Source organism: Panthera tigris, chromosome B2 (assembly GCF_018350195.1).
Source record: "Panthera tigris isolate Pti1 chromosome B2, P.tigris_Pti1_mat1.1, whole genome shotgun sequence".
In the NCBI taxonomy this organism is placed as follows: Eukaryota; Metazoa; Chordata; class Mammalia; order Carnivora; family Felidae; genus Panthera; species Panthera tigris.
In genome coordinates this window covers 4,313,589-4,338,526 of record NC_056664.1, presented here as the reverse complement: position 1 = coordinate 4,338,526, position 24,938 = coordinate 4,313,589, and the positions used below count along the sequence as shown (strand labels likewise).

Genomic DNA, 24,938 nt, shown 5'->3' with positions numbered 1-24,938 from the left:
GAAGGTGAAGGAACCAATCTGTCCCCCGCATGTTTGCTACCCTGAAAGGCCAAAGTGGCCGAGCTGGTTCCGGCCATCTCAGAGCCACCCCCGCTGTAAACCCCACACGCGTTTGCTTGGGTGCGGAAGGATGGGAGCCTGCCACAGAAACGAGGCCATCTGGAAAGACTTGAATCAGTACCGAGTGCATCTTGCGACCGACTGACTCATGAAATCAATGTAATGATTTGACCAGGAGTTAAAAAAAAAGAAAGCTCCTCAGAAATGAAGTATAAAGAATGAAGGCAAAGTGTCAGATCGCACCAAGTGCGTGTTTCAGTTACACACACGTGGACCCATACGTCAGCTCGTGACATAAAATACATTTCAATATATAAAGCGGGTCACAGTCTGGGGCGCCTGGCTGGCTCAGTCCAAAGATCACGTGACTCTTGATCGCGGGGTCGTGAGTTCATGCCTCATGTAGGGTGCAGAGATTACTAAAAATACATAAATAAAACTTAACAAGAAAAGAAAAGATGGCTCACAAAGAAGTTGGAGCAGCATTCATGTACAGAAGCCTCGCTGTCCGCTGTTTCAACGCGCCCCCGGCGCGAACGCCCTGACCTAGCCTTGCCTCCCTGCACGCCGAGGGTCAGAGATGCACGGGTGGGAGAAGATACGGTGCCCTGGAGGGTCTCCACCAAACAGGCTCGCCCCCTTCCTTCCTCTGTTGTGGGCCTCTGTACAATGGTTCTTCCTGACGCGTGCTTCTGTACTGTGTCACAAGGGCCACCTTCGTAACTAGCCCGGTAAACCTTGTTACCACATGCGTGTTGGACGTGTCCCCCGTACACGTCGAGGTCCCTGTTCACCTCATCCCCAGATGCCTTCGTGACGAGTACGTACGTGCAGAAGAAAATGCAGGTCTTTATCAAGGATCGTGAAAATCCTGAGCCGCTGATTTGCTGTGGGTCTCTGGAACACCACCGGGGTGTGCTGTGGGTCTCAGGAACACCATCAGGTGCTCCGTGGCTTATGCCTAACTCTGGTTGAGGGCCTCAGAGCTCCATGTACACTTGACCTAAAAAAAAAAAGGGTTCGGGGGCTGAAGAAATATAGTTGGTTGTTTTCAGCCTTCAATCGAGCTTTATTATTTTCTTCTTAGTCCTGATTCACTCTGTTTTTTCCCCCCTGCATCTTGCCGTTCTAAATGGGTCTCAGCTCGTTTTTGGCTTGAGGTGGCTGTGCATTAATGCAGTGAAATATTAGGTATGGTGGGAGGGGGCATTGACGGAGCGTGCAACTTGCTGTGGAAGGTGCAGAGAAGGGGGGCCCAGCCCAGCCCGGGGGAGGGGTGTTGCCAAGGAAGGCGTCCCGGAGGAAGGTTCTGAGCATCACGCCTGGCACGTAGGCCCTCGGAACTGTTGCTACGGAGAGAGATGGCATCTGAGAGAGAAGCTGACTGGGAGGAAAGTGAGCAAGTAAATTTAGCAGAGAGAGCAGCACACAGGTTCAGAGCGGGGACAGAACGTCGTAGACTGAGGACCTATGTAGTGTTTGGGTATAGTGGGGACAAGGGGTAGGGGCTGAGGAGGCTGGAGCCCTCATCACAGAGTCTTGTGGGTCCTGCGAAGGGATGGCTTGTTTACATATATTTTTTTCTTTCTCTAAAAAAATTTTTTAAATATATTTTACTTTTGAGAGAGAGAGCACAAGTGGGGGCAGGGGAGGGATAGAGGGGAACGGAAGATCCAAAGCGGGCTCCGCGCTGACAGCAGAGAGCCGGACACGGGGCTTGATCTCACAGACTGGGGGATCGTGACCTGAGCTGAAGTCGGACGCTCAACCGACTGAGCCACCTGGGCGCCCCAATTTATTTTTAAGGTAGCAAGGAGTCTCTGAAGCTGGGGAATACGTGAGAACGGCAGGTCTTGACAGAAGTGGATGTGCTGAGTTGAGGTGCCAGCAAGGCCCCGACTGAGCTGTCCAGTTGGGACTGTGGATGTGACTGGGCTCAGCAGCCAGGTGAGCTGGTGGCCCACGTGCGCAGCTGCGGTGTAGACATGCTTACAGGATCCCCGGCTCTGACCCCTTTCCTTCCTACGTTCATGACATGTATCTCATTTTACCCTGAACTGTATAGGCTTGTGTGTTCAACCTCTTACTTGCCATCTGATGTCTCAGTGAGTCCAAAACAGAGCCTTCGCACCCCCCACCCCCACCCCATGCGTGCCTCGTCCTGATGCGAGACATCAACCTTACCCGCCAGCCCCTGCCCCTCCTCCCAGGACCTTTCTGGTGTCTTAGGTGACACCCTCTGATGGTTTCCCACTGCACCCAGAATAGATATAGTTTCCTCATGGTCTGCAAGACCCCTGCCTCTCTCTCTCTCCACCTGGTTCTGCTCTCTCCCCCTTTGTTCACTTCCCTCCAGCCAGTGTGGTCCTTACTGCTTTTCTCTAGAACTCGCCTGGCTTCCCGTCTCAGCTGCTGTTCGATTGGAACACCCCTCACCACATCTTCCCACAGCTACTTTCTTCCCACCGTCCAGGTCTCAACCCAACCGCCTGTTTCTTAGACATTTTCCTTGACCCTCTTAGCCTAGGAAGCCCTCCAGCCCCTCCACCGCATTATCCAATTTTTCTTCTGAGCATTGATTCCCAAGTCCGTGCCCTCTCTGCTGGATCCCTGGTCTTCGGGCTGGCCCAGGTCACTGGCAGGTGAGGCTAGAGAGGTTGGGGTGAGGAAGAGCCCATGCACAAGGGTTTCACACCAGCAGCTTGGTGGGCAGTGTCTCCATGACTGGCATTTCTGTCCTCACAGGATTTCGTTCTTCCTGTCGGTGGACTGAGGAAAGGACACCAGTGCAGAGCTCTGCCTGGTGCTTTGGACCATCTAAGTGAACGGAGGCTGCACTTGAAGGCCTCGGTGTTTAGATGTGAATCTGGGATACGGGAGGGATAGTGGGGGCATACTAGAGTGCGTCTTCATTCTTCAGCTCTCGTGTGGAAATTCAGAGTAAAGTGGGCCTTTCCAAATTCTTGGTTTCCCAAACGTGCCCCAGAGGAGACCGTCGCTGCTGGAATTTGGTATTTAAGGATTTCCCATCTGCCAGGGCTGGAGTCAAACGTCTCTTGCAAGTCTATTCCTTAGCAAGATGAAAATTTAAAGCAAATGGTTTTTAGCTTTGGCCGTTGGTAATTTTTTGACGACGATCCTATTGATATTTCTGCTGAAAATCACGCTTGAAAACTAGACGCAATAAAATTACTTCCATGCTCCAGATAGCATTGCATTTCTTCTATATGTTTTACTTTAGAATGTGTGCCCTGATACGTATATTTGCTTCTTGGATTTATAAATGTTCTGCCTTCCTTCAGAAACTACTTTCGGTGCCACGTTTAGTAGTTAGTAAAATAGAAATCCAAAGGTAAAGTGAGTGAACAGAGTTAAGGGGGGTACAAAAAAAACACATAAGAAAGTTCTAGCAAAGTTGAGGATCAGTCCCCAGCGAGGCTTGCCCGCCGAGCTGTTCTGCTTGCTGGGTAAAGGGTGGAGCCTTCGCCTCGGGAGCTATGGCTGCAAGCTTCAGACAACATCGGATGATCAGAATTGAGCTTTGTGACCATTTCTCTTGCTCACACAGAGGGTCGCCCAAGCAGAGCTGAGTGATAGGGTCGACATCTGCCGCCAAGCCAGAGTTTTCCTCTGGAAGCAGCTTCAGACCTATTTCAGCCCTTGAGCAAGTACTCCATTGAAATCCCCAAATGCCGAACTCTGTAAAAACCTGGTCTAGCTCAGAAACCAAGGTCTTTGTCGTGTTCAACTCTGTTTGATTAACCTCCCTTCTGAATGGATTCTGCAGTGAGATTCTCAAAAGAGAATGGATTCTCAAGACCTCTCTCTCTCTAAATTACAGATCAATGCAGCCTGGCCAAAGGTCTTTCCGAGAAAAGGCTTGAGAGCATCCTCTCTCATGGCCATAGCAAAACCTCAGAGATGCTTCTAGTCGTACACTAGGTGGCCTCTGCTCCCCAGGGAAACTGAATAAATTGGCCACCTGTATGCAGTTATTTGATACTGAACCCTGAAATGTTGGAGAATGTTAATGAAAGGCATTCATGTAGGTTTGCTTTACAGTTAACATTAAGTCAGGACAACAGGCATAGACTGTACCCGTGTGCTTTCGAAAGCCAGTCATCTTTGTTTATAATACAGCACGAGCGGCATATAAGATGCGTGTTTGATAGACAGTTTATCTAACCGTTCACCATAGTTTGCGTTGCAAATACTCAATTCACTTTTAAAATGCAGGCAAAGCCAATAAAAAATCCCAAGTGGCAAACAGTATTTCCTTCTGACAGATCTCCTCATAGAGGAAGCAGAGTGTGTTAATAATGGTGATCAAAAGTTGCAAGCCGATAACTACCAAACGAATCGATCTGTAATTTAGAGAGAGAGAGGTCTTGAGAATCCATTCTCTTTTGAGAATCTCACTGCAGAATCCATTCAGAAGGGAGGTTAATCAAACAGAGTTGAACATGACAAAGACCTTGGTTTCTGAGCTAGGTCAGGTTTTTACAGAGTTTGCTGGTAAGCCATCTTTACTTGAAGTTCTGCTTGAGGTTTGAAGAGTTAGGACAAGGAGTTTTAAGACTCAGTCTTAGAAGAGCTTGGAGATCCACGAGATCCAGTAAGAACCAGATCTCCTGATTGCTGATGGATCACTGCAGGCCTCGAGCTAGAATCCTAAGGCACCAGGCCCTCCAACCATCACCGATTCCTTTGAATTAGCACCCCTGAAGCTGACTTGACTCAAGTTTTTTTAACCAGTAAATTGTTACAGAATTTAATGTGGTTTTTGGTGGTGGGGATGGTGGTGGTATTAACTGTTGGTTTTTGTCATCTTCGTAGAGTTAATATTCTGTGGACAGAGTAGATGTGTTACATTCAGCTTTTTTGGCCAATTAAAAAAAATTTTTTTAACGCTTATTTATTTTTGAGACAGAGAGAGACAGAGCATGAATGGGGGAGGGTCAGAGAGAGAGGGAGACACAGAATCCGAAACAGGCTCCAGGCTCTGAGCGGTCAGCACAGAGCCCGATGCGGGGCTCAAACTCACGGACCGCGAGATCATGACCTGAGCTGAAGTCGGACGCTTAACCAACCGAGCCACCCAGGCGCCCCAAGGCCAATTTTAATTATTCATTTTGATGTCACTGAACCATAATGTCCATTCCAAAGGCGAGTATTCAAATCCCCTGACCACGTCCTTCTTACCTTCCATTTTTACATGGATTTTCCAAAGATCCAGACTTAAATAGCTCTCTCAAGTGTAATACTTGGTGGGGTTTTCCCTCATTATTTATTCATTCTTTTACAGTTAAAAAAGTTAACATGTTACTCAACTTTTCATGACGATTAGAATAACATTGTGCTTAATAGTGCAATAAAGTACTCTTCTTTTTTATAATAATGCTACAAGGGGCACGTAGTGGGTGCTTGTGTGAATAAGCATCGTGCTTCTTGGCCCAGCCGCACTGACACCAGCTCTTAGGGTCAGGTACTTGCTTGAAATTAGTACCAAGTGCTTGCATTCTTTGGATGGCTCTTAACAAAAAGGTATTACATTATTAGCTGTTTTTTAAAGAAAACATTCAAATATGAAACTTCACCTTGGCATCAGTTGCAGGATGAGTTAGAATGAATGAAAAGTGAGCCATTGACCGTTTCCTGGAGAAGTCACGACCAAGTTAGGAAGATAAGGATTTTTAATTTTCTCACATCAAAAAAAAAAAAAAACCACAAAAATAAAACAAAACAAAAAGAACAACCGTGCAGGTCTTGAAAACAAGGAAACAAACCATGTAAACGTATAAAGAGTCCTGTACTGTGATTTTCACAATAGCCTCTCACCAGTGCTGCTCCCTGAATGCTTTTGTTTTAACACCGTGATGCCATTTTAACTTTAATATGAAATGAGACTCTGGATATCAAAGTTAGTAAGTGTGGTGTCGATGGCTGGATTTAATGTTGTGTTCACTAGGAAATAGCGCCTCACTAAACCCCTGCATATTGTTTCCCCCTTTGCACACAGATTTATTACAGATCTCTCAGGACTATGGCTCATATACCCCCGCTCTCCCTAGAGTTTAAACACTGTTACTGTCTAAACCATCAGTATAGAAAGGTTTAAGCATCTCTTTTTTTCTCATTGAGATCTACACCATCTCAACCTCTTAAAAATGGAAATGCATAAAAATTACTTTTTAAACCACAAATGCGAGACTACTATTTATTTAGATATTTGGGGGCATAAGTCATCTAAGAATGACTAAAGTTTGTCTCCCCTTGGCCATTGACTCAGCTGAAAATCTGGTAGAAAATATTTAATTTTTGTAACCTTGTTCATTAAACAGGGATTACCCATATCCGCTTTAAAAATACACCAAAAAGCACAAGGTGAGCCTAGGGTATCTTGTATCACAAAGCAAAGACCGGCTCCAAATCCAATGGGATCATTTCCAAGGCTACAAAATCCAGATTGAAATGGCCCCCCTTGGAACACCCCAAGCACCAAAAAGAATACTGAGAGTCATAGCTTATGACACATAGAATTAATTTTCAAACATGCACAAGTCTGCAGTAGTACTAAGAAAATGAAAGGGGAGGATACAAAGGACTTTTTAAAGGAATAGTTGGTCTTTGCAGGGAAACGACACCTTGCAAATGTAGGAATGATGATGGCAGTAGGAGAGTACAGTTTTGGAGTCCTCGCTGTGTTCATTCAGTCAGTTAAGGATTGTTGATGGTGGTTTGAAAATGGGGTCATCCACATGAAACAAAAGTATCACCCCATAGACTTATTAATCACCCAGGACAAAGGTACCCTTTTAATGGAGAGGTTGGGAGGTCCTCTCCTCACGAAGTGGCCAAATTTAGGTGACAAAGAGCAGAACGAGCTGACCTGGGTGCCACCAGCAGTGGTTGAGCCATTAGTTCACCACATCACCCATGTGGCATTCAGGCTGGAAGTGGCCGACCGTAATCAGTTTCCCAGGAAGCCTTCAGGCAAGTGGAGAATGTGGGGAAGTCTGTGAAACAATTGGCCTGAATTCCTCGAGAGAGAATCATGGGTAAGAAAGGCAGGATTGGCGGCAGGGAGAGGAGGACGGGGTACGAAGACACACTGAGGAGACCTAAGCACACATCGTGGTGAGTTCTTCCCTAGATACTGCATCCAGCAGGGCAGGGGCGCCCCAGGCAGGTGGGGGGCGGGCATCTGCATACATACAATCTGCATACGGGCCATCGTGCATACATGGGACACTATGGAATTGCTGGTAGGTGTGACCGTCATGTGTGGTTACGTAGGAGAAGGTATTCAGGCAGGAAATTTTTTCATGAAAGATTATCAAATTTCAAGACTCTTCTTTATAATAGATTACTTCCTTCTCTCTCGTCTTTGCACCTAGTCTGTAAAAATCTTAAGTTGTAGGGGAGGGGTACTGGGTTCACGCAGGGGTTCAGTTCCGTCATTCATTGACCAAATAGTTACTGAATGCCCACTGTGTGTCACGTTCTCTAGAGGTGAACAAAAACGGATCCCGGCTTATCCTTTCCATCCAAAGATGTTCACCTTGTCTCCCCTGGGGATGCTGGGGACACAGGGTGGGGAGGGGACACCAGAAAGAAACATGAGCCAGATTTAACTTGTAAACAGGGTTTATTTCTGCCGGAGCCCCTCCTGTTCCTGGTCTAAACTTCTTTTAAGAAATAAATATACTTGACCACGTGACTTTCTGTAGTTGAAATCCTTGTAGACGTGTTGGGGGCTGACAAGGTGGCGGCCAAAGTCCCCTCTGTGGTCTTTGGACAGATGGGCCTGAATTGCTGTGCTTGGACGTAAACCCCCTCATTTCCTTATTTTTCTGACTAAATGGTTTGTTTTCTTCAGGCCAGTTCCTGAGCATCAAGTCCCCATCTCTGTGCTGCCGTTTGGAGGAAATACTAAAATGACTGCCAGAAACATTTGTGTATTTTTTTATAAATAGAGTAAACCCCATCAAGGCTCATGTTAATTTTTTTTAATCCCTCATGTGTGAGTTTCATGGTAAAAGAAAATGAAGAAGGTAGACGTGGTGGCAAGTTTTTGTTTTAATGTGGCTTTTGGGGGCTCCTGAACGTCGAGATCGCAGAAATCGAAACCCGGTAGAGCAGTCATAACGCTTATTAAAACACTCGCATGTGCAAAACAACTCGAGCTGTTTTAAGAATCTTTCAAGTTTCTAGACATGTGTCATAGTAGATCAGTTCCCGCCTTCAAAGTATTATGATGGGCTCGGTCCCTTTGTCATTGTCCCTGTAGGAGGTGGCCACGGTGGTTGTATCTGGCCACCCAGACGAGCCTCTGTTAGGGCGTCTGCCAAATAAGTTCAGATAATCCATAAACACCAAGTGATCAGTGACTTTTGATATGTTCCTAAATCAGCTTTTTGAAGAACTCCTAAGAAATTGCAGAAAAGTACCCCCCAAAATGCCAAACTCTCACGTCCCCAACAACCTGAACAGATAGCTTTGAACACATTAGCACCTTCCTTTTGCCAGTGTAGTTTTTTGACACCAGCATATAAACTCTGGGAGCCCGGAGACCGATTCCTTATTTACTGCTCTGCCCATCCTTTCTTAAGAGTGCCTGGTACACAGTGGGTGCTCAGGAAACCTTTGTTGAATTTTAAGTAATATAAAAACGTCCCCGATAAAGTTGTAGCCGCATTTGACCCCTACCGACAGTCTCTCCCTCCTCCCGCCTTCGTCAGAGGCACCACTGTCCTGAGTTTGGACGCTTCCTGTTTATTTTGTATGTTCAAACATCCATGTACCCACAAGCAACATACGGTTTTATTTTATGGTTTACGATTTACATAAATGGCATCAGGCCGTAAGTATCTTCCTGAAACTCGCATCTTTCCTTCGATACCATCTTTTGAGACTTGTTCATGCTTCTTGCTTTTTTCCCCTTTTAGCTGCTATTCCCTCATTTTAACTATATTCATTTTCGTCATCAGTGTCCCTGCTTGATAGACTTTTAGATTGTTCCCAGCTCGGCAGAAGTCTGTTACCTACGCGTGCGTCCTCACCACCCCCAGTCTTCGTCGTGGGCATAGGAAAATGGAAAAGTGATAGTATTTCTAATGTCTCTAATCGCTACGAGTTATAGAAGCACTGTGAGGCCACGGAATGGCACTACGTGTCGGGCTCTGTGCTGAGCGTTTCATATATTCGCTTTGTCTTATTTAATACAGCAGGTTGTTTTACAAACTGGAAGACTAGTCTGACGTTACAGAAACATTGGCCAACCTCCACAACCCCCTAAGCGGCAGACTCAGGATTTGAGCTCAGTTCTTGGATACCGAAGCCTTGGTGTGAGCATACTTTCGAGGGAGGATGACCCATTTTCACTCGCTGGACCTTCTCTTGTCGTAATGGGAGATGTTGAGTCAATATAGTTAGCCAAGTTCCAAAAAGTGTGCAGGGGGAGTAGAGGAATGAACTGATGGTCTTTGTTCCACTGAAAAATTGAGTTGTCTGTTGCATGTTTCCCTCGTGATAGGAAGGTTTTTTTGGCCTGCCTGTCGTTTTAGGGGTTGAACCAATTGAAAGTTTCCTCACCTTCACTTCTAATGGTCTTCAGGTGGATAATTGGGGCAGCGCACTTGTCTTGTTGAATTAACCCTTCACGAAAAGAAGGGAAGTCTAAAATTATTCATGAGACGTAACCATTGGCTGTAACTCACTTCTGTATGTATCCCTAGTTATCTCTTTAAGGAAGCTTTCTAAGGGATGTGTGTTAAAGGCGGGGGAGGGGGGCTGCGGGGGACCAGAGTCGTTATTTCAGGCAATTCCAGAATATTTGAAAATGTATTTTTACTTTTTTGCCTTTCATTCTGCAAGGCTGTTTTCAATCTAATTTAATGAGTCCTCAAATGAGATCTATTTGAAGAAAATTACCTAATAAAGTATGAAGTTAGTCTGGAGACTGAGAATTTTTGGCACGTTGCTGATGGCAGCCTTTCTGATAAGCAGATATACAATGATGATGATGATGGTGGTGGCGGTGATGGTGGTGATGGTGATGGGGAATGCCTTTGACTGATGTGTCAGCTTTTTTCTGAACAGACCCAGACTACCTACGTTCTCAAATTGAGCCACCCCCATTACTTTATCCTGTTGTGTATTGAGAAAAATTGGCACACAAAAAATAAGGAACTTGAAAGAAAATGCTAGAAAATGCTAGAAAACTTGCTAGAAAATGGATTAGGTAGGCTGCCTCAGGATGTGTTTTCAAGAAATTTGGAAAGGACCTCCCCCTCCCCCCTCCCCAACCCTCCAAAACTTTGCTTTCACAAAGCCTGACCTTCTACGACTGAACTTTTTTTGTTGTTATGTTTTAAAAAACTATTATGAATTTTCAGAGTATTAAGATGACCTAATAACTGTTGATGATCTATGAGGTTTAAAAAAAATTATTTAATCAGAGATTTAGTGTGAAATATAAGCCATAAGGTATCATCAACATTGGTAACACTGTGGGTAGGTAACTGTTCTAGAATCTGGCATCAGCTCTTTTCCTGAAAAGATTTGGTGACTGATGGGGAGAGAGAATGGATTCAAAGCTACTTCATCCCAAAGTACAGAATGACGTAAAAGCTCCCGGAAGGGATGCCTATACGTGCCTGGAGATACGCTGTCCCCATTTTATTGCTGGGAGTCGCCTTTTGGCCCAAGAACCAAAACCTGCATGGGGCTTTCCAGTGTCCATCCAGTGTTGTGTCCGCCACGTGCCTTTGGAGCTGGTGACGTCTCCATTCCCCCAATGAGGCCAGGACCTTCTGCGGTTTATAGATGGCATTCTGCACGCACCTAACAAAAGAGGTGACATCTCTAGGAGTTCCCGCCGTTTTCGAGCTACGATTGTGCTTCTGCTTATAAAGAGCTGGGTTGGATGCCTTCCGCCAATTATACCTTGGCCTCCTTCTTGCCTTTTTCCTTTGCTATGAAGGCTTTTGATGGAGCTTTTCTGTCTGTCTGTGAGCCGTGTCTCTCCCTCCCCTTTTCTTGTAGTGCTGTTCATGTAATGCTTTATCTCTCTCCCATTCATATTTTTTTCCTTCCTTTGTGCTGCATGGAGACTCTCTGCTGTACAAGTGTAAGTATTTGGGTGGCTCTGCAGTTTCTGGCTGGGCTCGTTTACAGTCTCGTGTTCCATCTGCTTGTGCTGCCTGGCTGGTCTCCCAGGAGACCGAGTGTCGTCCCCCGGCTGCGGATCCTGCATGAAACAGGCAGCAATTTAGAGGCAAGATTGCATTTTACAAGGTGCTTCAGCTAGAAAACAGGCGCTGAATTTAAAGTATCCTGGCTGTGCCTGAAAGCAAGCAGAGTGTTGATGAAGAGGGCACCAACTTTCAAGAGGGGAAAACGGCCTTTTCCATTCCTGTTTAAAAAAAAAAAAAAAAAAAAAAAAGACATGATTCCTTAAACGTTCAGGTTTTGTTTGGGGTTTTTTGATTTTTTTTTTTTTTTCCTGATTCTTGTTTCCCAGGGTTGTAGAAATTTGGCATCATGATTTCCTTCTTGGATTAGGAGAATTTTCCTAATCTGTTTCCCAACTTTTTTTTTAACCAACCGTTTTTTTTTTAAATGTAATTTTCTTAATGTTTATTTTTGCGAGAGAGAGAGAGAGAGAGAGCGTGAGCAAAGAGGGGTAGAGAGAGCGAGGGAGACACAGAATCCAAAGCAGGCTCCAGGCTCTGAGCTGTCAGCACAGAGCCAAACACGGGGCTCTATAGAACTCACGAACTGTGAGATCATGACCTGAGCCAAAGTCAGATGCTCAACCGACTGAGCCACCCAGGTGCCCCTAACCAACCGGGTTTTATTTTGTTCCTTGTTTGTTTTAACCTCGGGGAAAAGAAATTAGGCATTCTCGAGCTTGACATGAGAATGTTGTTGTTTATCCTTTGCACAAACTCGGTAAAACGAACAAGGAAACTTCTCCATCCTATTTTTGTGGTGAGAGAAACAATGGAACTCTCATTTTAGAAAAAAATCAGTGTGTCTAGGAAGTATAGGTTAAGAGTGAGTTTAGCAGGAAAAACTGGCTGTGTTTGTCAGGCTCCAACCTTAGTCCTTAACTGGTGGTAAAATTGACATACCCCTTGGGCTACATGAGAGGAGTTTGAATTCCATCATAGGAACTGGATCAAAGGAGTAAGGTTTCGGAGCGGTAACACTGTGCTCCCTTTAGATTCCTGTAGAATAGGAATAGTGGCCATGGTTTCGTTCACACTGTCTGCCAAGGTGGGCGTCTAGTGATGGTTTGGGATGTCAGGATGTGGAAGGAGTCTTGTGTTTAGGGCTCTCCTTCTAAAGTTACGTTTTAAAGACTTCAACACCCTGTGCCCCATGTTTCCTGAGTACGTGAATAGTGAAAAGTACTTAGGACTCGCAAAATGCATCTTTAAAGATAAAGTAATTTCATCTAGGCTTAAATAGTAGACAGTGCTGGCCACGAGTTGCTTCATGAAGAGTCCATTTGGTCAGTATATCTCCCTTTCTTCTGTTGCTGACATCCCCCCTTTCATCTGAGAGGCACTTCGTGATTTCTCCTCCCAGCAAATATTTACGCATCGACAAATGTCCAGGGCAGGAAACGAAGGCCAAACAGTCCGAGAAAATTAACCCTTGTCATTTGGATACAGGAGCGTTAACAGTTCTAAAGACAAGGTAAAGCTAGATCTCTTTTCTAGGGTACAAGTCCTCTAACCAGCAGGTGTGAGAAGGGGAAGACTAAGAGAGCATATAGACGAGATTTCTGGAAAAACATAGAATATTTGTTCTTAAATGTATCCTTGGGTGCCTAAGCATAGCTCATTCTTATGTTCCCTCTTGCTCACGATGTGTATGTAGTGGGATCATAGGACTGAGCTACTAAAGAGTTTTCTTTTTCTATAAAACTGTTAATGAAGAAAAAATTCTAAAGAAAAGAACGAAAAATAAGAGAGACATAAAATCCGCTGTTTCTTTTTTCCCTCTTCGTCGTTATACGTAAACCACGAGAAAGAAATCATGAAACAGTTCATCCGTCAGCAGTGGCTCAGTGTTTAAAATTGGGTTGCATTCTCAACACCAGCGGTCGAAACTCGCCTGATTTCGAGCCCTGACTATTGTCGCAAAAGCCCCTCGTCCCCGCGTGAACGTGGCAGACTTCACAGATGTGTCAGAGTGAAAGAGTTGCGTTTGAAATGCAGCTGTAAAGAGCATGTGAGATGAAGGAAAGCTTTGAGGCATTAGAAAGTCAAACCAAGAAGAGAAAAGTAGGTCCCATTTGGTGGATGGCAGCTATGGAGAACCCGGATGGTTGCCGTATGAACCCCTCAGTGTCTGTATAGTTAGCTCGAGCTGAATGACCGATTTACAGGTAGGCGTCAGTGTGTAAATGGGTCTCTCTCTACCTGTCTTTTATATTATGTATAAATGTTATAGATCATCTGTATTCTTTTACATATAGCTCTGTGGTCATTCCTTTTCAGCTATTCAGAATTGTAATATACTTGAAATGTCATCATGGTCGTATGTGTTACACACATTTGGTATCTGTTCTAAAGGTTAAAGAGGGAGACTTGAGCCAGATTCTTTTTGCCCATGAACATTTTTTCTGTAAAATCAAGAGTCGCAGGAAAAAAACGTTGGACGACATCGCCATTCCAAGCATTTTATTTGTGGCTGTCCAAATGAATTGGCCGGAAATTAGTCCCAAGCTGCTGCTCGATCCCTTTACCTGTCACGGTTGTATGCAAAGTGGAGGGAGTACTAAAGACATTTTTCGTGAAACATAGCAGATATTTTGGTAGTTGGGTTCTCCTGAGGATTATTTATTCTTAGAGGTTTCCCTTATGAATAGACCAGTCAGGCCGCTCTCTGCTTCAGTCAACCGCGAGGTCAAGGTCAGTTTCGGGGGAGAGCAACCCGGAAGCTGGCTCCCTTTCCAGCTGCCTCGGATTGACGCTTGCTTTACAGGTAGATATTCCTGAGACTGTCTGCCTTTGACCTAGAAAGAACCAAATTGGCAAGTTTTCCCAGTGTATTTCAGGCCGACCTGTCTGGCTTTGAATATAATTGCTCATCTCTTCTCTCCCTTTTCTCCCAATAATAAATACTGGCAGAAGGATATTGTTATTAAAGCCGGCATAAAATTGTTAGAACTGTGAAGTTGTTTGTTTCAGAGGTCAATATGAGCCAGTTCATTCTTTGAACCAAAGAGAGTTTCTCACCCTTGTGGCTGTTTTTGGGGAGAGCCTTAGATGACGGCCTATTAAAAAGACTACAAAGTAAGTTCTGTTATCTCTTACTTCACACAAAGGCTGGTCTCCAGGATCAAACCGATTAAAACGTCCCTCACATCCATTCATCGGTATAGCAATGGCAAAGGGTGTGGTTATAAGGGATGCTGGGCCAGCCTCGTGAGGATCTGTCCCTGGTGCTGTTCCTAATGACACTTTGAATGGTGGCCTTTGTCATCTCTGTGAGTCAGTTTCTTCCTTCAGATTTGAGAGGGGATGACAGAGGCCTCCTCTTACTTTCACTGTGGTCCTGTTGAGGGAGAAGCTAGCACCTTCCTTGGGCTTGGCTTTATGTAATCAGCAGTCGGCACCAAGGCTTAAGTTCTGGTGGTTCGGGTGTTGGTCCCATATTTGAAAGACTCAACGAGAAGCGACAGCAGATACAGACTTGGAAACTATGGCAACCGTTTCCTAGTTAGTCTTTGCCCATAATCTAAGGGTCAGAATCTTGGTGGCAGAAGTGGGAGATGGGACAGTTACTTGAAATACCGAGGTGACAAAGAGTCCGGTGACAAGAGTTGCGACCGTGGTCACGAGCAGTGAATAATTGCACTGTCCGCTTGTAGCGGCTGATGTTTTACCATCCTTTAATCGTATTTTTTATATCCATTTTTTTTTAATGTTTATTTATTTTTGAGACAGGGAGAGACAGCATGAACGGGGGAGGGTCAGAGAGAGAGGAAGACATAGAATCTGAAATAGGCTCCAGGCTGTGAGCTGTCAGCACAGAGCCCGACGCGGGGCTCGAACTCACGGACCGTGAGATCATGATCTGAGCCGAAGTCGGATGCTTAACCGACTGAGCCACCCAGGCGCCCCTTTATATCCATTTTAGTATCGTCAGGTGCAGCTGGGAATTACATTCTGTATCATTCACTGTTCCTTTCTGCCATGTAAATACAGTGTAAGCGATGAAAGCTGGGGGCGGGGAAGGGAGAGGAGGCAGAAGGGGCCGTACGAGTCGAGAACATCGTCACCCTTTGGAAACGTGGGGGCTGGGTCTCCGCAGGGAGGCCATCAGATGTGACCAGCCATCCTGGAAAGAGGCGAAACAGATACTGAGTTTAAACATTTGATCCCAGATGCTCCCTCAGCCCCGCCCCTCCTGAACCGTTAACTGAAGTTTGGAAGGCGAGTTTTGCGTGGACGCCTAAGGGCTTCCTTTATTTCGTTGCTAGATGACGCCCAAATCCAAACGGAAGAGTATCCATAGCCGGATGCTGCGGCCTGTTTCCAGGGCCTTCGGTGAGTTATTTCTGTGTCCGTGAAACACCCTCAGCGGGGACCTCGGGCCGCTTCGGGGCCGTTTCCCGGGGATGCTCTGTGGGAGCCAGCGCTCAGAAGGGCAGTCGTGTGGTTTGTGAACGCGTGCGTGTGCGACTGGGTGAGGGGCCTGACGTGACCTTTAGGAATTCCGCAGCCCATCTGGAGGCACTCAGCTTGGGCCCGGGGCTCTGCTTCGTTTCAGAGATGGAGTTTGACCTCGACAAAGCTCTGGAGGAGGTGCCCATCCACATCGAAGACCCGCCCCTCCCGCCCGCCCGGCAGGAGAAGCGGAGCTCGGGGCTCATCTCCGAGCTGCCTTCTGAAGAAGGGAAGAAGCTGGAACACTTCACCAAGTTAAGGCCGAAGCGGAATAAGAAGCAGCAGCCCACCCAGGCGGCGGTAGGTGGACCGGGCCCCCCACCCCCCACCCCTCCCGACCCAGGGGGAGCGCGGGGGACGGACCCCCCGCACGACCTCCAAGCCCGTGTCTCCGCCGGGTGCTCGGCGGTTGGGGAAAAGATCATGCGGTCGAGCGCCCAGGGCCTCGGAGCGGAGTGGCCCTTGGAAGAAATCCTTAGAAAAGTCGCGGTCCCGTGCGGGAGCCCAGTGGGCTCCGTCCAGCAGCCTGCGACGTCTGATGTGGACGGGGGGGGGGGCAAGGAGGCGCCGAAGAACTGGTGTGTGACTGACTCGAGGGTGCCCACCTCTGCCCCCCCCACCCCGGCCGCGCCTGCCTCCTCCCCGCTCACCTGCCCAGCCCTGGTGGCGAAGCGGGGTTCCCGGGGCAGCGCGGAGACCACACCCCGTGTCCCCTGCGGGACAGGGTGGGACGGTTTGTGCCGTGCGGCCTTCACGTAGCTTACCCCGTGCCCCTCCCGGGCGCACGTCTCCCCTCTCCTTTCCAAGGTTGGCCCCGGGGTCTCTGTCCCCATCTCCCTTCCCCTGCGGTCCCCCGGAATCTCTGCCGTGTCCCCACCCGCCTCTGCGGCCGCCCTGTCTCCGCTGACCTAATCCCCTTCCGCCGGGTCTCAGTGGTTACTTGACAAAGAAAACTGCATCCTTCCCGAAACCACTTCCCGTGGGCTTGGTGTCGCCACGGGCTTCCTTTTCAACCCCCCTCCCCATTCCGGTGACGCCTTGGACTGTGTTACTTGCTGCCTGGGCCGTGTGGGCAGAACCCGGGGTTACAGTCCGTGGCTGACGCTGCCCTGTCTGCTCTAGAGTCAAATAGTCACCTGCCTCCTCAACATCAGCGTCCCAGAGCACCTCGGGCTCAGGCCGTTGAAAACTGGGCGCGTCTCTCCCTGTGAACCCGCCTTCCACTCACATCCCTGACCGCCATGGCGCATCACAGGTGACGAGTCAGGATATGATCCTCATGAGACCCCAGGTCCCGGTCCCAACCCAGACCTCCTCTACCTTCCTCCTTGTCATCCCTGCCTTTGCTGCTTCCCACCCAGTGTCTCAGTCCTCCAGAGCTGTAGCCTTTTCCTCGTCACTTCCCCTCCCTGCCCCACACACCTCCTGGGCTGACAACCACTCATCTTTCAGATCTCCACTTGCCTCAGTGTGCCAGGAAGCCCTCTCGGTCTCTACGTCTGTGCTCCCATAAGGCTGTGCTTGGAGGACTCCAGGGGAGGCCATTCTCACAGACCGGATGTGCACAGTGCCCCGCCTGAACAACCTGCCATGGAGGCCATGGCTCTTCCAGTGCCTGCTGTTCGTAACTGTTATAGCTGCCTTTATAGCTCTTGTCATAGTGTTTTCGAAGCACTCTCTCCTCCTTGTCTCTAAGCCTCATGTAGGAAGGCAGGTAGTTTTTTACCCTTGGATTTATGCTCAGTGGTGAGTATGGTTTCAGAATAGGGTGGAGGGTCAGCGGTACTTAGAGGATGCCTTGTGGATGACTGGAGGCGTAGATGGGTAAAGGTCACAATAATTATGTGCGTGGTCAATCATTTATTCAGCCCTGCTCAGGCTTGTTGTGTTGGTTAATTTCTCATTTGAATCTGAAAAGCATGACATGGTTTCCAAAAAAAACAAGGAAACAGCTTTAGTGCTTTGTTTTCTGATTTACTTGACTTTAACTTTTTAGTCCACTGTTACATATTCTTAGAAGAATACACTTTTATAAATCTTTTTTTTTTTTTTAATTTCTTAAGTGTTTGTTTATCTTTGAGAGGGAGACAGAGTGCAAGTGGGGGAGGGCAGAGAGAGAGGGAGACACAGAATCCGAAGCAGGCTCCACAGGCTCTGAGCTGTCAGCACGGAGCCCGACGCGGGGCTCGAACCCATGAACCGTGAGGTCATGACCTGAGTCGAAGTCCGACGCTTAACCGACTGAACCACCCAGGCGCCCCGAACTTTTTTTAAATGAGGCTTTTTTAGATAGGGGAAAAGATGACCTCCCCGACTCTGGATTCGAGGTGGTCACTGAATAAACAGCCCCTCTGTGGCTCTCTCTGCATAGAGAGTCATTAGCAGCGTAACTTGTATGCAAAATTGCGGCGGAAGCGTTTCCTTGATGAAGTCAGTGACCCACAGAAAGAGAATATTGTGGACGTATTTAAAAACCAAGAAGGGGAGGGAAGACGGCTGAGATAGGGTCCTCGTGGACGGACGCACCAGGCATACGCCACGGAGGGTTTAGCTTCGGCCACGGCGGGGCCGGGCCACGTGGGCTTGGGCTGCCCCATCCTGGGAGCCCTGCCGGGACCCGGGCTGTGTCCTGAAGCGGAGGGCCGTGGCCGTGGCTCCGAGGCCATCTGGCTTCTTCCCAGAGGTCTGGCAGGTGAGAAACTGGCGCGGCTCGCTTCCCTTTGGGCTCGCAGCGAAACTGGACGAACCTCGGATGCCACAGCGTTTGCGGTTTTCAAAGTATCTTCCGTGTCTCGAGGCTGAGACGTGAGGATGAGGGGCTGACGGTTTGTCTTCCTCACTAGCGTTCCATAGCGACGGTCACTTCTGTTGCTGCTTGGTTTGCTTTTGCTGGGACCGAGGAGACTCCGTCCGTCCTAAGTCTGTTTTAACTTTCTAGCGCTTGCCCTTGACCTCGGATGCCCCTACGAGCCTTCCTAAGTATCAGAATGCTCAGAACCAAGGTGTGGCTTTCCTTTTCTTTTTACTTTTAGCATTTCTGACACCAAATGTGTGGGCTCCCCCACCCGGCACCCCCTTCCCCAACTAATTCTTCGACTCTGGACACCGAGTATCCTACAGTTCAGCTCTGGCATTACCTGGAGTTAAGCTGGACCCCACAGGTTAGGGGCTCAGGGGCACCCCCACCTGAGACACCAGTCCCAGCATGTCATCTGTACTTCTGAGCAGCTGACTGTAAATTCTAGAGAGGGTCCCACACGCTGCTCCCCAGGTATGATAATTTGCTAGAAGAATTCAAGAAGACACTTTACTGACTACTACCGGTTGATTGTAAAGGACGCAGCTCAAGGACAGCCACAGGGGTGAGATGTGTAGGCTGAGGTGAGAGAAGCCCCTCTCTGGGCAGGTCACCCCCACACACACCTCCGTGTGTCCCGGGGGCTCTGCCAACCTCATCACCTGGGGGTGTTCGTGGAGGTTCCGTTAAGTAGGCTTGGGCACGATGAAATCGTTGGTCGTTGGTGACCAGCTCCGTCACCAGGCCCTCATCCCTCCCCGGGGTCAGGGATCGGGCTGGAAGTTCCAGCTGTCCTGTTATGTGGCTGGTTTCTCTGACAACCAGCCCTTATCCTGAAGCTGCCTAGGGGCCCCCAAGCTTTTTATCGTAAACTCAGAAACGGTTGGAAAGGGCTTGCTCTAAGTATCAAAAGATGCCGCCATTAGCTCTGTCACTCAGGAGATGGCAAGGATTTTGGAAACTCTGTGTCAGGAACCAGGACAAAGGCCACATATGCACTCTGATAGCCCACAAGGCTAAGTTAAATGCCAACGTGTCCGTTTCTGCAGGGCCAAACTTGGATTACTGTGTCATAACTTTGGTTCCTGTGCCAAAAATATACAAATAAATATCTACATAGATATGAAGAGTAGACAACTATTTTTAAAAAAATAAGTAAAAGTTCAATCTTCGGTCAAACTACAGTGCTTCTAAACTACCAGACATCTTAGGAAGAATTGATCTAGACATTTTACCTGTACCTTTTAAGTCTTTACTGAACCTCTCTAAAAACAAACCAAAAAAAACCCCAACTGATTTTAATGACGAGATAAAATATACCAGTTTCTTCTTTTTTTTCATTTCATTAATGTGTATGTAAGAACACTTCAACATTACACTGTGGCTGCTTCGTCTGTAGACTTGAATCTCAGAGTGTAGTTGTGAGAGACAGACGTGAGCTGGAGCTCTGGCAGGTTCTCTCTTTCCCTGGCAATGTGTGTCTGGACATGGGATCTTTCTAAGCTTGCTTCTAAAATACCAGCACTGGGGCGCCTGGGGGGCTCGGTCAGTTCAGTGCCCAACTCTTGATTTCGGCTCAGGTCATAATCTCATGGCTCATGGGTTCGAGCCCCACATCGGGGTCTGGGCTGGCAGTGTGGAGTCTGCTTGGGATTCATATTCTCTCTCTCTTTTTCTCTCTCTCTCTCCTCCTCTCTCCCCTTCCCTGCTCACACTCAAATAAATACACATTAAAAAATAATAAAATCCTGCCCACATTATTGAGCTGTCATGAGAAAAAATGGAATAAAAGTATACAGTCCTTTATTAAATGTAAATATTGTTCCTCGGAGCTAGTATTCCCGTTTTATTAATATTAACTCTCTTTACTATATTAATATTTGCTTTCCCCTTTGTCTCCTATTCCCCTTCCCTGACACTATAGTGGAGGAGAAGAGAAGAATGTCCCTAGAAATGGATGCATATCACCCTTAGCTACTCTACTTTGGTGAATTTTTTAATGATTTCATTAAGGAGCAAGCGAACTATTTTATAAAAATTCACGTTCAAAAATTACGCCCCTAGTCGAAATGACTTTTAGAAAGTCTGCCTCGGGACTGGGAGCTTCACGTGGGTAAACGAAGAGTGGCGATGCCATTTTCCAAGCACCAGGGTGTGCCCGCGTACCTGTGGAAGGGCACGACAGGTGGGAGAGGGAAGGGTAGTGGGGGTGGATATTAGGACAAGTCCCTGGTATTTTAGAATGTGCTTCTTGCTTACATCATAGTCCAACGTGCGCATGTCTGGCCGGGGGACCCCACAGAGGTCGTTCGGGGACCCAGGCTGCTTTCGTTTACGGTTCTACCTCGTCTTTGGTCCTTGGAGTCCTGTCCGCTCAGCTGGAGGATGACAGGAGGCACTCAGGTTCACACCAGGAGGTTCGATAGGCCGGTCTGACAGTGATACCGTTAGCCAGAGCTTGGCCGGGTCGCTGCCCCTCGGGAGCCTGAGAATCTGACCATGACGCCCAACGGGCCGGTGCCAGCGTGCTCGCCCGGGCTTCGTACCCATCCACTGCCCGTTAGCTACCGCCTCTGCTGCCCTCGCCTGGCACCCCCACAGGGGAAAAGCATCCCCTAAAGGAAAAACCGTTGAGGGGCGCCTGGGTGGCTCAGGGGTTAAGCGTCTGACTTTGGCTCAAGTCATGATCTCGCGGCGGGTGGGTTTGAGCCCCGCGTCGGGCTCGCTGCTCTCAGCACAGAGCCTGCTTTGGATCCTCTCTCTCCCTCCCCCTCTGCCCCTCCCCTGCTCTCTCGCTCACTCTCTCAAAAATAAGCGTGTTAAAAAAAATCTGCACAGCAGAATGAGATTCAGAAGCCAGGTTCTAGCTGCGCGGGCCGCTAACTAGCCGCGTCTCCACTGGAAGGAACTCTACGGACGATCTACTCCTGGTTCAAGGGAGTGGGACGCCCAGGGCAAGTAACCGACCTGCCTGTGGTCATCCTCTGAGTTATTACCGTACATCATGCAGTGGCTTTGCTCTACCTGACACCTCAGCGTTAGCCGGCCCCGTTTCTGGCGCGGCCCCACACTGCTCAGCCCAGGGACGAAGCTAGCCAACTCTAATTAAAAGCGACCAAATCCCAGTAAGCCGTCATCTCCCACGTGCTTCGAATGACGGTACCACAAGGCTGGAAGGAATTTCAATGTCGTCTTGTCCGGTCCCTCATCAAGTACTTAATCTCTACGCACAGCCGTCCGTAGTCGACCGTTCTGTCTGTAGTGACCTCTCTCAGGAGCAGCCGTTTGCTGAACGTTCCAGGTGTTAGCATTAGTTTGTACGTGTTGCTAAAATCTCTCTTACTGATAGTAACCTAGCCATCTCGTTCCTGTCGTCTCGTGTGGCTCATGTCATTTAAGTCTCCTTTACTCAGCACACTTCCAGATGTCTGTGTGATTACTAGCTCTTTCCTTCACTGATCTAAATTTCCTCAGCTCTTTTGATGGTCCTCCTCTGACACTTCCTGCAATCTGTTTTTACGGTTCTTTGTTACTCTTTTCTGAATAAGCTGCAGGGCGGCACCCGAAACAAAAGAGAGTACTTTAGCAGGATCTGGCTATATCGCCTCCGTCCTTCTAACTACTATACTTCTATTTATTCATCCGCAGATTGTAGTCACACAAAAAATAATAATTCTAGTATAGTTAACATACAGCGTTCCATTAGTTTCAGGTATACAGTATAGCGATTCGGCAATTCTGTGCATTAATCAGTGCTAATTGGGGTGGGTGGTAAGTGTGCTCTTAATTCCCTTCATTTATTTCCCCCATTCCTCCCCCCTGCCTCCCTCTGGGAACCATCGGTGTATTCTCCGTAGTTAAGAATTGGTTTTTTGGTTTGTCTCTTTTTTTTCCTGTCTGTTATATTCCACATACGGGTGAAGTCATATGGTATTTGTCTTTCTCTGACTTATTTCACCAGCATAATACACTCGAGCTCCATCCATGTCTCTGGCAAGATTTGGCAAGATTACATTCTTTTCAATGACTGAGCAATGTTCCATACCTTATGTATGCCATATCTTCTTTATACACTCATTTATAGGTGGACACTTGGGCTGCTTCCGTCATTTGGCTGTTGTGAATAAGGCTGCAGTAAACACAAGGGTGCGATAGCTTTCTGAATTAGGGTTTCCGTCTTCTTTGGGTGACTACCCAGTAGTGAAATTACTGGATTATGTGGTAATTCTTTTTTTAGTTTTTTGAGGAACCTCCATACTGTTCTCCACGGCGACTGCACCAGTTTGCATTCCCACCAGCAGCACATGAGGGTTCCTTTTTATTCACATCCTCACCAACACTCGTTGTTTTTTGAGTTTGATTTGACAGGTGTGAGGCGATACCCCATTGTGGTTTTGTTTTGCATTCCCCTGATGATGAGTGATGTTGAGCATGTAGTCATGTGTCTGTTGGCCACCTGGATGTCTTCTCTGGAGAAGTGTCTGTTCGTGTGTTCTGGATTATTTGGGGTGTGTGTGTGTGTGTGTGTGTGTGTGTGTGTTTGTGTGTTGAGTTGTAGATGTTCTTTATATATCTTTGTCACTAACCCTATACGGGATATGTCATTTGCAAATATTTTCTCCCATTCAGTAGGTTGTTTCTAAATTTTGTTGATTGTTTCCTTTGCCTACAGAAGTTTTTTATTTTGATGTAGTCCCAAGAGTTTTATTTTTGCTTTTGTTTCCTTTACCTCAGAAGACATATCTAGGAAATTGTTGCTCTGGCCGATGGTCATAAAATTATTGTCTGTTCTCTCCTAGAATTTTTATGATTTCAAGCCTCACATTTAGGTCCTTAATCCATTTCGAGTTTACTTTTGTATATGATGTGAGAAACTGGTCCCGTTTCATTCTTTTGCATGTTGCTGTCCTGTTGTCCCAACACAATTTGTTGAAGAGACTGTCTTTTTCTCACTGCATATTCTTGCCTCCTTTGTTGAGGATTAATTGACCGTATAATTGTGGGTTTATTTCTGGGCTCTCTGTTCTGTTCCGTTGATCTGTGTGTCTGTTTTTGTGCCAGGACCATACTGTTTTGATTATTATACTTTTGTCATATGTCTTGAAATCTGGGGTGGTGATACCTCCAGTTTTGTTCTTTTTCAGGAGTGCTGTGGCTATTTGGGGTCTTTTGCAATCCATACAAATTTTAGTATTTGTTCTAGTTTTTAGAAAAATGCTGTTGGTATTTTCATAGGGAATGCATTAAATCTGTAGATTGCTTTGAATAGTATGGACATCCTACAATATTTGTTTTTCCAATCCATGAGCATGGACCTTCTTTCCATTTGTGTTCTCATTTTAAGTTTTTTCCTCTGTGTTCTATAGTCTTTTGAGTAAGGATGTTTCACCATCGTGGTTAAGTTTATCACTAGATGTTTTACTCTTTTTGATGCATTGGTACATGGGATTCTTATTTCAATTTTTTTAATGTTTAATTATTTTTGAGAGAGACAGAGCATGGGCAGGGGAGGGGGAGAGAGAGAGAGGGAGACACAGAATCCAAAGCAGGCTCTGGGCTCTGAGCTGTCAGCACAGAGCCCGACCTGGGGCTTGAACTCACAAACTACGAGATCATGACCTGAGCCGAAGTTGGCCGCTTAGCCGACTGAGCCACCCAGGCGCCCTGGGATTGTTTTTTTTTTTTTAATTTCTCTTTCTGCTGCATTATTATTAGCGTATGGAAATGCAGTAGATTTCTGTATATTGATTTGGTATCCTGCAACCTTACTGAATTCATTTATCAGTTCTAATAATTGTTTGGTGGAATCTTTAGCAATTTTTCTATGTATAGTATCATGTCTAGTGAAAGCTGTATTTCTTCCTTACCAATTTGGATGCCTTTTATTTCTTTTTGTTGTCCAATTGCTGTGGCCAGGACTTTCAGTACTGTGTTGAGTAAACGTGGGAGAGTGAGTTTTTTAATAGCTGTAACCACCTCAGTGACTGGTATTGGTTTTACTCTCAGGCATGTAATGAGCCGTATTTCGAGCCTCAGGTGCAAGAACATCTGGGAAGAGAATGTGTTTCACTCGGACGGGTTTTGATACTGAGTAGAGGAGAGCATACAAACTGGGTAGGCGCATGTAGCCATTTCTGTGGTTATTTAATCAGTTGAGAAAGTTTCCTTCCTAGTTTGCTACATTTGTTTTCAATGAATAGTAGTTTAATTTGACTGGCTTTTTCTTCAGTAGTTCTGGAAATTGATCATTTATTTTTCTCTTTTGTTTTGCAGTCGTGGTGAATTGCACTGACCCACCTTTCTAATGTTGTATATCATTCTTAATAATCATGATACTCTTGCTTTTTTGTTTAATCCTAGTATAATTAACATACAGTGTTATATTCGTTTCA

The 24,938-nt window shown here is 46.8% G+C and overlaps 1 protein-coding gene across 11 annotated transcripts in view; it reads left to right on the top strand.

The window, feature by feature from the left end:
• The window catches only part of CARMIL1 (capping protein regulator and myosin 1 linker 1), a 310,110-nt gene that overhangs the window by 253,128 nt on the left and 32,044 nt on the right, over positions 1-24,938 (top strand). For all 11 annotated transcript variants that reach the window (XM_042985575.1, XM_042985582.1, XM_042985577.1 and 8 more), the window contains 2 exons: positions 15,563-15,629; positions 15,853-16,049. In XM_042985575.1, the coding sequence (XP_042841509.1) occupies positions 15,563-15,629; positions 15,853-16,049 (264 nt within the window). The remainder of the gene's footprint in view (positions 1-15,562; positions 15,630-15,852; positions 16,050-24,938) is intronic.